General features: G+C 44.3%; 1 protein-coding gene across 6 annotated transcripts in view; it reads right to left on the bottom strand.

The window, feature by feature from the left end:
* The window catches only part of PIGG (phosphatidylinositol glycan anchor biosynthesis class G (EMM blood group)), a 164,241-nt gene that overhangs the window by 14,021 nt on the left and 134,614 nt on the right, over positions 1–15,606 (bottom strand). The window contains exon 13 of one of the 6 annotated variants that reach the window (XM_084628288.1): positions 14,343–14,504. The exons of the other annotated variants lie outside the window; for them this stretch is intronic. Coding sequence (XP_084484414.1) covers positions 14,480–14,504 — 25 coding nt within the window. The 3' untranslated portion in view covers positions 14,343–14,479. Of the gene's footprint in view, positions 1–14,342; positions 14,505–15,606 lie in introns of those variants that run through there. 6 annotated transcript variants of the gene reach the window in all.

Below are 15,606 nucleotides of genomic sequence, written 5' to 3'. Positions count from 1 at the left end.
GTCGACTCTAGCCTCAGTACTGTGGAAGCACTCCGCCGAGTTAATGCACTTAATGCACTTAGAGCTTTTTCTGTGGGGACACACACACTCGAATATATAAAACAGATTTCTAAAAAACCGACTTCTATAAATTCGACCTAATTCCGTAGTGTAGACATACCCTAAAAAAGTTTCCCTATTGCCTTATATATCCTTTGTCCTCTTCTGTACAGCCTCTCAAGCATCTGTCACTGCAGCAGCTGAACATCACAATAAAGGTGCCTGATACTATGGTGATGGGAGTCATCTGTGTACGTAGATAGATATCCAGATGTTTACTTTCAATATTTTTTCTATGTAAAGACTCCATAAAACAGTTATGTTGACAACTTTACAAAAAAGTATGTCTTTTGCACTGTTCACTTTCTGCTGCACAGGCCCCATCTTTCTGCAGAACCATTCTATAGGAAGAGCTGACAACAATTTTCCCAGCACTAGTTTTCCCCTCTTTGCTGGATGGTACAGAACAGAAAAGGATTATTTAGGTCTTGGTGAGAGCTGTCTAACATTAGTAAAGGGTAACTGGGCAGTGCACAAAACTGCGCACTCTCAAAATGAACTGCTGCCAAGAAGCGATGATACTGTATTAAAGCAATGTAAAAATTAGAGTATTAGAAAAGTTATAAAACCATGCTTGTTATATGCCCTCCAGAAAAATACTGTATTTCAAAGTGTGAGAGAGCAGTCAATTAAATCCATGTCATAAAGGCTGACAGCTCAGCATGATCCTAACCATAAATTAGTCTTCTCATAAAGTAGAGATCTGCCAAGCCAGTGAAATATTAGAAGTCTGATGGAAGTAGTATATGTTCATTTTTCTAAATAGTTTTTAACAGATCTCCCTCATGACCCAAACCCCAGGATATACTGCCTTCATTGGTATAGCTGTGTCAAGGTTCCTTCCCCACTCTGAACTCTAGGGTGCAGATGTGGGGACCTGCATGAAAACCCCTCTAAGCTTATTTTTACCAGCTTAGGTTAAAACTTCCCCAAGGTACAAAAAGAAAAGGAATACTTGTGGCACCTCAGAGACTAACTAATTTATTTGAGCATAAGCTTTCGTGAGCTACAGCTCACTTCATTGGATGCATCCAATGCTCAAATAAATTGGTTAGTCTCTAAGGTGCCACAAGTACTCCTTTTCTTTTTGCGAATACAGACTAACACGGCTGTTACTCTGAAACCTGTCATTATCCAAGGTACAAACTATTTTACCTTTTGCCCCTGGACTTTATTGCTGCCACCACCAAGCGTCTAACAAATATATAACTGTGAAAGAGCCCGCTTGGGGGGATTTTGGGGGGAAAGATGTTTCCAAGCCCTACACTCCCTTTCCTGGGGAAGGCTTGATAAAAATCCTCACCAGTTTGCATCGGTGAACACAGACCCAAACCCTTGGATCTTAAGAACAATGAAAAAGCAATCAGGTTCTAAAAAGAAGAATTTTAATTGAAGAAAAAGTAAAAGAATCACCTCTGTAAAATCAGGATGGTAAATACTTTACAGGGTAATCAGATTCAAAACATAGAGAATCCCTCTAGGCAAAACCTTAAGTTACAAAAAGACACAAAAACAGGAATATACATTCCATTCAGCACAGTTTATTTTATTAGCCATTTAAACAAAACAGAATCTAACGCGTATCTAACTAGATTGCTTACTAACTTTTTACAGGAGTTCTGACCTGCATTCCTGCTCTGGTCGGGTAAAGGCAACACACAGACAGAGAGAACCCTTTGTTTTCCCCCTGCCCTCCAGTTTTGAAAGTATCTTGTCTCCTCATTGGTCATTTTGGTCAGGTGCCAGCGAGGTTATCTTAGCTTCTTAACCCTTTACAGGTGAAAGAGTTTTTTCCTCTGGCCAGGAGGGATTTAAAGGTAACTCTATCCCTTTTCCTTTCCTTCTGCAACTCTGAACTACTGCAACTTTTATCCCCCACCTGAATTTGCCCCCTTTTCTCCCCTCCCCTTAGCTAGCAGGATCCTGCATCACTCGAGAGCTCAGCTGGATGTTCCTCTGACTGAGTGGTCTAGCCCAGTTGTTTTGCCCAATGTGTCACAACAACCTTCTTCCCAACTCAGTCTGGGTGGTCTGAATCCTGGTACGCACATGACAGGAGTCAGAAGACACCCAAATGAGACAGCGTGGAGCTGGAAGGCTCTGTAGAAAGTACCCAGGACTGCAAGATATGCAGACTACCGCTTCTACTACTCAGAGGCACTTCCACTACAGTAGTGATACCATGGTGGTGCATATTCTCCTTGCCTCCCACATGGGTCTGTCTTGACTTAGCTCAGCAGAGACTGCTCAACCACTCCAAATTATGGGTGCCTGGTCAGGTTGGTAGATGGAATAAATGTGGGTAATAACATGCATAAGAAAGTTTACTCCTGCCCATCAACAGAATCCATAGATTATAGTTTGTATTGACTTTGTCTGTACAAAGTGCAAGCTGGTCTCCATATTGGAAGAGAAGATTGAAGGTCTGGAGCAACAGATAACGACCCTACGTTGCATATGAGAAACGGAGGATTTTCTGGACAAAAGTCAGGATATGCTTCTACGGGCACAAAGCTCTAAAAATTTAGAGCAGGTTGCACAGCGGAGCCAAGAGGCCAGTGAAGAAGCTTGGCAACATGTGACCTCCAGAAGAAGAAGGGGAAATGTCCGGGTTCCAGCAATGCGGACACAGGTAACTAACCGCTTTCATGTTCTCTCCACAGGTACCGTTGCGGAGAGTGGACCAGATGATATGTCTGGGGGGAGAAAGCAGAAGGAGACTCCGCTGGTTGGAAGGCATGAGATGCACTGTCCTGAGATGGGGGGTTCCACGACCACCACTCCCAAGAGAAGGACGCGGGTGGTGGTGGTCGGGGACTCTCTTCATAAATGATCTGGAGGATGGTGTGGATTGCACTCTCAGCAAATTTGCTGATGACACTGAACGGGGAGGAGTGGTAGATACGCTGGAGGGGAGGGATAGGATACAGAAGGACCTAGACAAATTGGAGGATTGGGCCAAAAGAAATCTGATGAGGTTCAATAAGGATAAGTGCAGGGTCCTGCACTTAGGACGGAAGAACCCAATGCACAGCTACAGACTAGGGACCGAATGGCAAGGCAGCAGTTCTGCGGAAAAGGACCTAGGGGTGACAGTGGACGAGAAGCTGGATATGAGTCAGCAGTGTGCCCTTGTTGCCAAGAAGGCCAATGGCATTTTGGGATGTATAAGTAGGGGCATAGCGAGCAGATCGAGGGACGTGATCGTTCCCCTCTATTCGACATTGGTGAGGCCTCATCTAGAGTACTGTGTCCAGTTTTGGGCCCCACACTTCAAGAAGGATGTGGATAAATTGGAGAGAGTCCAGCGAAGGGCAACAAAAATGATTAGGGGACTGGAACACATGAGTTATGAGGAGAGGCTGAGGGAGCTGGGATTGTTTAGCCTGCAGAAGAGAAGAATGAGGGGGGATTTGATAGCTGCTTTCAACTACCTGAAAGGGGGTTCCAAAGAGGATGGCTCTAGACTGTTCTCAATGGTAGCAGATGACAGAACGAGGAGTAATGGTCTCAAGTTGCAGTGGGGGAGGTTTAAATTGGATATTAGGAAAAACTTTTTCACTAAGAAGGTGGTGAAACACTGGAATGTGTTAGGATATAGATATTCAGGCCTGTCTGCAAAGGCCTGTACTCTAAGAATTTAGGTGTATTCTTATCACTTGGCTAGTGATAGAGGTATAAAAGAAAGAATCAAAATCACTGTCTGCTGGTGTGAGGGCCTTCTCTTACTGTGACAGTTTGTGGCCCTGTTCTCAGGCTCAGGCCTTTGGCTAAGCAGCAGAGGCAGCCATAAGCTGGGAAGCGAACGGTCACATCCTCACATTCCAAACTAGTCACATTGAAATAAGGTGCTATTGGGCTGTTAGGCACTATCAGGACAGGATTGTATTCCTATCACCTCCAGAGAAAGGGAAATGCCTAGAAAATGTAAAAGGAAACTTAGTTTGATAGCATCCTGTCTGGCAAGAACTCACTTATCAATAGCTGGGATGTGAAATCCTCACTTCTGTATTGTTTTGTCATTATAGTTCCCACTTTGCTGTTGTTTGTCTGTATAATCTCTGTCTGGTTCTGTGATTGTTCCTGTCTGCTGTATAATTAATTTTGCTGAGTGTAAACTAATTGAGGTGGTGGGATATAATTGGTTACATAATCATGTTACAATATGTTAGGATTGGTTAGTTAAATTTCAGGAAAATGATTGGTTAAGGTATAGCTAAGCAGAACTCAAGTTTTACTATATAATCTGTAGTCAATGAGGAAGTGACGGGGTGTGGGTGTGGGTGGGGGTGTGAGATGGGAACAGGGAATGGGGGTAAGAAAATTGGAATCATGTTTTGCTAAAGGGGGAAATGGGAACAGGGAATGGGAGTAAGGAAGTTGGAATCATGTTTGGCTAAGGGCAGGAATGGGAACAGGGACACAGGTGTAAGGCTTTGTGGTGTCAGAGCTGGGAAGGAGGATACTAAGGAAGGAAACTGGAATCATGCTTGCTGGAAGTTCACCCCAATAAACATCGAATTGTTTGCACCTTTGGACTTCGGGTATTGTTGCTCTCTGTTCATGCGAGAAGGACCAGGGAAGTAAGTGGGTGAAGGAATAAGCCCCCTAACAGAATGCATTACCTAGGGAGGTGGTAGAATCTCCTTCCTTAGAGGTTTTTAAGGTCAGGCTTGACAAAGCCCTGGCTGGGATGATTTAACTGGGAATTGGTCCTGCTTCGAGCAGGGGGTTGGACTAGATGACCTTCTGGGGTCCCTTCCAAACCTGATATTCTATGATTCTATGATTCTCTCCTCCGGGGGACTGAGTCATCTGTCTGCCGCCCTGACCGGGAAAAACGAGAAGTCTGCTGCTTGCCGGGGTCTAAGATTCGCGATGTGACGGAGAGACTGCCGAGACTCATCAAGCCCTCGGATCGCTACCCCTTCCTGCTTCTCCACGTGGGCACCAATGACACTGCCAAGAATGACCTTGAGCGGAACACTGTGGACTACGTGGCTCTGGGAAGAAGGACAAAGGAGTTTGAGGCGCAAGTGGTGTTCTCGTCCATTCTCCCCGTGGAAGGAAAAGGCCGGGGTAGGGACCGTCGAATAGTGGAAGTCAACGAATGGCTACGCAGGTGGTGTCTGAAAGAAGGCTTTGGATTCTTTGACCATGCGATGGTCTTCCATGAAGGAGGAGTGCTGGGCAGAGACAGGCTCCACCTTACGAAGAGAGGGAAGAGCATCTTTGCGAGCAGGCTGGCTAACCTAGTGAGGAGGGCTTTAAACTAGGTTCACCGGGGGAAGGAGACCAAAGCTCTGAGGTAAGTGGGAAAGCGGGATACCGGGAGGAAGCACAGGCAGGAACGTCTGTGAGGGGAGGGCTCCTGCCTCATACTGAGAATGAGGGGCGATCAGCAGGTTATCTCAAGTGCCTATATACAAATGCACAAAGCCTTGGAAAAAAGCAGGGAGAACTGGAGGTCCTGGTGATGTCAAGGAATTATGACGTGATTGGAATAACAGAGACTTGGTGGGATAACTCACATGACTGGAGTACTGTCATGGATGGTTATAAACTGTTCAGGAAGGACAGGCAGGGCAGAAAAGGTGGGGGAGTAGCACTGTATGTAAGGGAGCAGTATGACTGCTCAGAGCTCCGGTATGAAACTGCAGAAAAACCTGAGTGTCTCTGGATTAAGTTTAGAAGTGTGAGCAACAAGAGTGATGTAGTGGTGGGAGTCTGCTATAGACCACCGGACCAGGGGGATGAGGTGGATGAGGCTTTCTTCTGGCAGCTCACAGAAGCTACTAGATCGCACGCCCTGGTTCTCATGGGTGACTTTAATTTTCCTGATATCTGCTGGGAGAGCACCACAGTGGTGCACAGACAATCCAGGAAGTTTTTGGAAAGCGTAGGGGACAATTTCCTGGTGCAAGTGCTAGAGGAACCAACTGGGGGGGGAGCTTTTCTTGACCTGCTCCTCACAAACCGGGAAGAATTAGTAGGAGAAGCAAAAGTGGATGGGAATCTGGGAGGCAGTGACCATGAGTTGGTTGAGTTCAGGATCCTGACACAGGGAAGAAAGGTAAGCAGCAGAATACGGACCCTGGACTTCAGGAAAGCAGACTTCGACTCCCTCAGGGAACGGATGGGTAGGATCCTCTGGGGGACTAACATGAAGGGGAAAGGAGTCCAGGAGAGCTGGCTGTATTTCAAGGAATTCCTGTTAAGGTTACAGGGACAAACCATCCCGATGTGTCGAAAGAATAGTAAATATGGCAGGCGACCAGCTTGGCTTAACGGTGAAATCCTAGCGGATCTTAAACATAAAAAAGAAGCTTACAAGAAGTGGAAGGTACGACATATGACCAGGGAAGAGTATAAAAATATTGCTCAGCATGTAGGAATGAAATCAGGAGGGCCAAATCGCACCTGAAGCTGCAGCTAGCGAGAGATGTCAAGAGTAACAAGAAGGGTTTCTTCAGGTATGTTGGCAACAAGAAGAAAGCCAAGGAAAGTGTGGGCCCCTTAATGAAGGAGGGAGGCAACCTAGTGACAGAGGATGTGGAAAAAGCTAATGTACTCAATGCTTTTTTTGCCTCTGTCTTCATAGAATCATAGAATATCAGGGTTGGAAGGGACCCCTGAAGGTCATCTAGTCCAACCGCCTGCTCGAAGCAGGACCAATTCCCAGTTAAATCATCCCAGCCAGGGCTTTGTCAAGCCTGACCTTAAAAACCTCTAAGGAAGGAGATTCTACCACCTCCCTAGGTAACGCATTCCAGTGTTTCACCACCCTCTTAGTGAAAAAGTTTTTCCTAATATCCAATCTAAACCTCCCCCACTGCAACTTGAGACCATTACTCCTCGTTCTGTCATCTGCTACCATTGAGAACAGTCTAGAGCCATCCTCTTTGGAACCCCCTTTCAGGTAGTTGAAAGCAGCTATCAAATCCCCCCTCATTCTTCTCTTCTGCAGGCTAAGCAATCCCAGCTCCCTCAGCCTCTCCTCATAAGTCATGTGTTCTAGACCCCTAATAATTTTTGGTGCCCTTCGCTGGACTCTCTCCAATTTATCCACATCCTTCTTGTAGTGTGGGGCCCAAAACTGGACACAGTACTCCAGATGAGGCCTCACCAATGTCGAATAGAGGGGAACGATCACGTCCCTCGATCTACTCGCTATGCCCCTACTTATACATCCCAAAATGCCATTGGCCTTCTTGGCAACAAGGGCACACTGCTGACTCATATCCAGCTTCTCGTCCACTGTCACCCCTAGGTCCTTTTCCGCAGAACTGCTGCCTAGCCATTCGGTCCCTAGTCTGTAGCTGAGCATTGGATTCTTCCATCCTAAGTGCAGGACCCTGCACTTATCCTTATTGAACCTCATCAGATTTCTTTTGGCCCAATCCTCCAATTTGTCTAGGTCCTTCTGTATCCTATCCCTCCCCTCCAGCGTATCTACCACTCCTCCCAGTTTAGTATCATCCACAAATTTGCTGAGAGTGCAATCCACACCATCCTCCAGATCATTTATGAAGATATTGAACAAAACCGGCCCTAGGACCGACCCTTGGGGCACTCCACTTGATACCGGATCTTCACTAACAAGGTCAGCTCCCAGACTGCTGCGCTGGGCATCACAACATGGGGAATAGATGGCCAGCCCTCTGTGGAGAAAGAGGTGGTTAGGGACTATTTAGAAAAGCTGGACATGTACAAGTCCATGGGGCCGGAAGAGTTGCATCCAAGAGTGCTAAAGGAATTGGCGGCTGTGATTGCAGAGCCATTGGCCATTATCTTTGAAAAGTCGTGGCGAACGGGGGAAGTCCCGGATGACTGGAAAAAGGCTAGTGTAGTGCCAATCTTTAAAAAAGGGAAGGAGGAGGATCCTGGGAACTACAGGCCAGTCAGCCTCACCTCAGTCCCCAGAAAAATCATGGAGCAGGTCCTCAAAGAATCAATCCTGAAGCACTTACATGAAAGGAAAGTGATGAGGAACAGTCAGCATGGATTCACCAAGGGAAGGTCATGCCTGACTAACCTAATCACCTTCTATGATGAGATTACTGGTTCTGTGGATGAAGGGAAAGCAGTGGATGTATTGTTTCTTGACTTTAGCAAAGCTTTTGACACGGTCTCCCACAGTATTCTTGTCAGCAAGTTAAAGAAGTATGGGCTGGATGAATGCACTATAAAGTGGGTAGAAAGTTGGCTAGATTGTCGGGCTCAACGGGTAGTGATCCATGGCTCCATGTCTAGTTGGCAGCTGGTGTCAAGTGGACTGCCCCAGGGGTTGGTCCTGGGGCCGGTTTTGTTCAATATCTTCATAAATGATCTGGAGGATGGTGTGGATTGCACTCTCAGCAAATTTCTGGATGATACTAAACTGGGAGGAGTGGTAGATACGCTGGAGGGCAGGGATAGGATACAGAGGGACCTAGACAAATTGGAGGATTGGGCCAAAAGAAATCTGATGAGGTTCAATAAGGATAAGTGCAGGGTCCTGCACTTAGGATGGAAGAATCCAATGCTCAGCTACAGACTAGGGACCGAATGGCTAGGCAGCAGTTCTGCGGAAAAGGACCTAGGGGTGACAGTGGACGAGAAGCTAGATATGAGTCAGCAGTGTGCCCTTGTTGCCAAGAAGGCCAATGGCATTTTGGGATGTATAAGTAGGGGCATAGTGAGCAGATCGAGGGACGTGATTGTCCCCCTCTATTCGACATTGGTGAGGCCTCATCTGGAGTACTGTGTCCAGTTTTGGGCCCCACACTTCAAGAAGGATGTGGATAAATTGGAGAGAGTCCAGCGAAGGGCACCAAAAATGATTAGGGGTCTGGAACACATGACTTATGAGGAGAGGCTGAGGGAACTGAGATTGTTCAGTCTGTGGAAGAGAAGAATGAGGGGGGATTTGATAGCTGCTTTCAACTACCTGAGAGGTGGTTCCAGAGAGGATGGTTCTAGACTATTCTCAGTGGTAGAAGAGGACAGGAGAAGGAGTAATGGTCTCAAGTTGCAGTGGGGGAGGTTTAGGTTGGATATTAGGAAAAACTTTTTCACTAGGAGGGTGGTGAAACACTGGGATGCGTTACCTAGGGAGGTGGTAGACTCTCCTTCCTTAGAAGTTTTTAAAGGTCAGGCTTGACAAAGCCCTGGCTGGGATGATTTAATTGGGGATTGGTCCTGCGTTGAGCAGGGGGTTGACTAGATGACCTACTGAGGTCCCTTCCGACCCTGATATTCTATAATTCTATGACTCAGATTCTGAGTGGACAGTGAATGACATTCCCCTCAGTTTTTAACTACATGGATCTTGATATTCTTCTGAACAGAAAATCATTTAAGATGGCCAGGTAGCTCTAAGATACACTGTCTTTTTATATTGGTGACAAAATATCAAGCCAAATCCTTCCCCTCCCGCCCCCCTCAAATCTTGGTTGTTTGTATGGGCCACAAAATACATGAATGTACTATTCTTTAAGACAAAGTCCAGTTAATAACTTCAGACAAGTCCTGCTCCCATCGCAATCAACAGCAAAACTCCTACTGATTTCAGGGGGGAAAAGAACGGGCCACAGCAGCATATTTCCACTCTGGCAATTGATTAAAAATGGCAGGTGCCATATTCATCGTTACTCAGCAACTCCAGAACAAATATACTCAGTTTATAAATAAATGTTATTCCCCAACTGCCCAGCCAAGGAAACTCAGCTAAAATAGAAGAATAAGCTAGGTTTCTCCCTTCTTACACATAACCAATAAAATATTCTGTAGGCAAAATTAGACCTCAGTTACATCTGTACATTTAAACTGTGTTCATTGGCTTGTACAAATGTAACTGATTCTAAATTTAATACGGGATTTTGTTAATATATAGACTGAACAGAATCTGCAGCTCTCTCAATCCTAGCTGTTTGTGCTAACTGAAGTAAAAAGTAGCAGAAATTTGACACTAATCTTAGGGCATGTCTACACCTACTGGGGATCGATGCTGTGGCGATCAATGCACTGGGGATCGATTTAGTGGGTCTAGTGAAGACCTGCTAAATCGACCGCAGATCGCTTTCCCGTCAACTCTGGTACTCCACCAGAACGAGAAGCGTAAGGTAAGTCAACAGGAAAGTGTCTCCCATACAGCCAGTGTGTGTAGATGCCGCAGTAAGTTGACCTAAGCTTCATCAACTCCATCAACATTATTCTCGTAGCTGGAGTTGCATAAATTTACCCCCGTAGTGTAGACAAGGCCTTAGCTAATCCAACTGAATAAACAAAAGACAAGACCTGTTCAGTAAGAAGATAATTGTTGTTTCTTGTTTGTTAATTTTGTTTTACAGTCAATTCTCAGAGTCCCACACTGAGACCAGGTGAAGATTATTTATGGCTGAATGCTTCCCATGTCTATTAAACACAAAAAGGTTTAAATGAGATTGTCAAAGGAATCTACATGAGTTAGGTGACCAACTCAATGGTAATTATGCATTTAACTACTTTAGGCCCTTTTAAAAAAGCCCAGCCTTTATTTTTTAAAACAGAGGCATTTTCCGTTCCCAACGTTCTCCTGCCAATACATTTGATATAGCATTGTGAAAACTTTCACTTAACATAATCTCAAAATTTAATCCTTTGGAAGGGCTAAAAATGGCAATGCCCTTTATTAGGAATAAACTGATTAAGAGCAACTTTTAATGGATGGGGTGGTATTTATACATGTACTGACTGACAAAAATAGACAAATGCTGATTTTGATATCCCATACTTATAAACTGAAAAACACAAATACAGTTTTGTATCAAATAAAGATGAACCTTTCCAATACTTTTCCCATCAAGACTAGAAAAACAGTATCTAAGCTAAATAGTAAATATAGAAAGCACAGAACTACTCAGACACACAGTAATATCTGATTGCCTTCTATTTGTATAATACTTAAAACTCAAAAAGATCTCAAAAGAATTTCAAAGTAGGATTCACCTTGCCTCTAAATGAAATACAGCCAATGTGGGGGAGAAACAAGAACCGTTTCATCGCTCATAGCAACACTGCACTACACTTTATGGAAGTATGACAGACTGTGAGTAGCCTAAATCTGACTCACCACTCTGTGCAACTTGCAAGCATCCCACATGGCCAAACAGAAGAGAGAATTGGTTAAGGACTGGATGATTAAAGTACTAACAAGGTGATTCAGCTCATCAGCGGAGGACACTTAAAAGACGGACAGAAGAGGGGGAGGGAGGGGAAGGCTGGGCCAGAGAAGCCCAAGGTCTAAGAGATGAGATTCCCTGCCCCCATCCTGTTGTGAGGGACAAGTGTAACCCACATGCCTAATAGGGAGATATCTTTAAGAATATAAAGGGAAGAAAGGGGGAGGAATGAGTTGTGTCTGGGTCATTGCTCTGCAGATGCACAATTAACATTTAACCCCCAGACATCTCTGGAATTGGCTGTGGTAGTTTTGGGCATGCTGTATAGCAGGGGTTCTCAACCTTTTTCTTTCTGAGGCTCCCCCAACGTGCCATAAAAACTCCAGGGCCCAGCGGGGCACTCAGGGCTATGTGCCAGGGGGTCCCTCAGGCATAGGCATAGTCTGACTTCTATTTGGGGGATCAGGGGCCAGCGGGACTTGGGCCAAAACTGCCCGGCGCGGTCCAGGGAGGGACCACCACCTCCTCCCCTGACTCACCTCAGCAGACATCTAGCCTGTCTGGGTTGCAGGGTAGGGGGGCACAACCAAAAATTATCAAAGGGACAGGGTGCTCAGCTCAAAAAGTTTGAAAACCGCTCAGGGTGCAGACACAGGGTAGCTAAGGGCTGTGTACAGGCAGGTGGGTAGCTCAGTCTACAAGGAGAGGGTAGCTAGGGCTGTGTGCCAGGAGGGCCCCCACCTGCACTCCCTGCTCCCCGACGGCTCTGCCGGGAAATAGGCTGCTTTCCTCTAACTCTGAAGCATTGTGCAGCAGGTTAGTGATATTGGTTAGTGATATTGTTAGCTTTCTGATGGGGAAGCAGGGGCAGTGTTAGTTACATAAAGGGAAAATTGACTCTCAGACTGTACAGAGTTGAGGAACAAGACAGGTGAACTAAACCTAAAGCTTTTGGAACGCTGAGTTACTACTACTTCTGTTTTTGTGGGGACTACCTTATTTACATTTAATGTGGGTTTTTAGATTTATGTACAACTGTGAAGATAATGTACGTGGATTATGAAGAAGCCTTGTTATTTAGTAGAAATTAAGTTATTTTATTATGTTTCTTTATCATTCTAAAATTTTATTAAATTGGCATATAAATATTAAGTTAATTGTTCTTTTTGGACTTGATTGTGAGGAGACTGACCCTCTGCAATCCTTGCTGACAATCCTCAGTGACTAAATTCTGAACTCCATGTGCTTTTCTAGGAGTTGGGTAGAAGCACTAGGAGAGGCATGGTTAAGTAAACTCTAGCCCACCCAAAGGTTTTGAACACTTTTATAGTGCATTGTAAATAAAGCACACAGTGCTGAAACTATGCAGGAGTGTAACAAGACTGTTTGCAGTGAGGAATCCAGGGTGAGGTAGTTTAGTGCTGACAGGAAGGGATTTCAGTAAGCAGAACGTAGTTATCCAATAGATTTTAGACAGGGTATAAGAGCTAATCCCCTAACTCATGAAGAAAGGGCCATGAAATGTTTAGTGGGCATAAGTAATTACAATGGTTTTAATGTCATATTCCTAAAAAGCTCCTTCAGCAGCACAGCATTCCATAAAAATGCTGGCTTTCTGGTCTGCTAATGGCTTCAAGAACAACTACTGTACTTACTAAAGCATGAAGACTGTTCCATAGTAGATTGATTTTCCTTGAATGTCTCCAAACCCAATATAAATCAGACCCAGTTGGCTTAACTGATGAAATCACAATCTTTAGGTAGTTGGGTTAAAGTTTTTGAGTAATAAAAAAATACACCTTCCATTTCAGCATTGAATACTAATACCAGCAACAACAGCCACAGAGTGCTCTTAAAAATGAGCATATGCAGGACTAAGGCAAGTTATAGGCCCCATCTAAAGTTCTGATCTATGGCTGCTTTCCTAGCATATGAACTCTGCAACAATTACGTCCTTTGTTGGTGAGGTAAGGGACAAGATACAAAAAGAGAGAGAAGTAGTCAACATACTGTGGATAAAGTGCAACTAAAAACATGTCTGTTGATATTTATTCATGTTTTAGTGCCGTGCAGGAGGTTGCATCCATTTTTACTCTTTAAAGGTTCAGCTCATTTCCTAGATTAACTTCCGACACTACTGAGTCCTCAGAATGCATTAAGTGTAGAAATACAAATCAGAATTTGCTCACTTAAATGTATGCTGAAGATAACTAGAACCAGAAAAATCAAAGGCTTATCAGAAATTGCTGCACTGAATGATGCAATTACTGCAAATTCCCTGTTCTGACTCCAAACACTAAATATAGTCCAGTTCAGGCAGGGGCTTTAAAAAGAAATCATCCTTCTAAATTAATATTTAATGACATACAAGGAGGCAAAGCTAGGAACTCCCACACTATTTATGGATTTTCTGCTCGCCTTGCTCTCACACATCCCAACAGTTAATATTCTTCACCAAATCTTTCACCCTACAATGCCTCGCTTGCCTATTTCCACTGAAAATAGGGTATATAGTATAGAGGTAAACTTAAAAAATAAAAATATTATGCTGGCAAAAAATGTGAAAAGAAAACCACTCTTTTCTTGTAAAAGTATATCACCCATTTACACTGAATACTTGTGTGACCGGGTGCCTGGATGCACCACACTTTGAATGCTATATTCCGGGCAGACTGCAAAGAATAGGGTAGACAAATCCCAAAACTGGTGGTTTATTCTATAATTAGATTCACCAGGCCAATAACAAAACAGCTTCTGTAATATCACACTGGTTACCAAGAAGCCAAATACAGTCTCCTTTAAGCGTTCCAGCCCGCGACTCCCATCTAGACAGCCAATTCTAAAATAGCAAGAGGTTATTGAAAATCTGATTCACCATATATGAGTCTGATTCACCAGTCCCAAAGGACCAGACGATGATCACCAGGTCAATAGGAGTCTCAGATCTTACCCAATAATCATGCAGATGCCAATCTTTTAGTAACTAAAAACACTCAAGGTTTAACAATAAAAAAGAAAAAGAAAGAAGAAAGTTGCTGTAGTTAAAAGATCAATATACACACAGATATGTGTAAAGGCCGTAGGTCAGTTTCACAGCAGAGATGGTGAGGCTGCTGATTTGTAAAAGTCTTTTTGGAATCAATTTTAAAGGTTATAGTCCAACAAACAGTTCAGGCATTGAGAGCCTCTTCAAGTTCTTCCATGAGAATTTCAGGGTAATCCAGGTTAAACTGGAAACCTCAGTTTTTAAGGTTTAGGCCTTCCCTGTTAAAGTTTAAGCAGACAGGAGATAAAAAGGATCAGTCCTGAAGCTTTCTTTATAGTTTCCTAGCCAGCTGATAAGTCTCTTGACAGGAATTGTCAAGCTGGACCTCCCCGCACCCGCAACAAAGAATGGGCAGTGCAGATTGTTGTTTTGAAATGAATCTGTTTCCTATCATACACAGGTAGACTACCTGCATCCAAAAACAACGAGGAGTCCTTGTGGCACTTAGAGACTAACAAATTTATTTGGGCATAAGCTTTCGTGGGCTACAACCCACTTCATCGGATGCATGAAGTGAAAATACAGGAGCAGGTATAAATACATGGAAGGATGGGGTGTTGCTATACCAAGTGTGAGGTCAGTCTAACAAGATAAATCAATTAATAGCAGAATACCAAGGGAGGAAAAATAACTTTTGAAGTGGTAAAAGAGTGGCCCATTACAGACAGTTGACAAGAAGGTGTGAGTAACAGTAGGGGGAAATTAGTATTGGGGAAATTAAGTTTAGGTTTTGTAATGACCCAACCACTCCCAGTCTCTATTTAGGCCTAATCTGATGGTATCCAGTTTGCAAATTAATTCCAGTTCTGCAGCTTCACGGTGGAGTCTGTTTTTGAAGTTTTGTTGTTGCCACTTTTAGGTCTGTTATTGAGTGACTAGGGAGATTGAAGTGTTCTCCTACTGGTTTTTGAATGTTATGATTCCTGATGTCAGAAAATAACAGAATGCCCTAGCCGTCACCTACAACCAACAAGTAAAACCTCTCCAGTGCATCATCAAGGATCTACCACCTTTACTGAAGGACAATCCCTCACTCTCACAGACCTTGGGAGACAGGCCAGTCCTCGCTTACAGACAGCCCCGCAACCTGAAGCAAATACTCATCAGCAACTACACACCACACAACAAAAACACCAACCCAGGAACCAAATCCTGCTACAAACCCCGGTGCCAACTCTGTCCACATATCTATTCAAGGGACACCATCATAGGACCTAAGCACATCAGCCACACCATCAAGGGCTCGTTCACCTGCAACATCTACCAATGTGATATATGCCATCATGTGTCAGCAATGCCCCTCTGCCATGTACATTGGCC

Source organism: Lepidochelys olivacea (genome assembly GCF_965140295.1).
Source record: "Lepidochelys olivacea isolate rLepOli2 genome assembly, chromosome: 5".
NCBI classification, from domain to species: Eukaryota; Metazoa; Chordata; order Testudines; family Cheloniidae; genus Lepidochelys; species Lepidochelys olivacea.
This window is presented reverse-complemented; position numbering and strand designations above follow the sequence as displayed.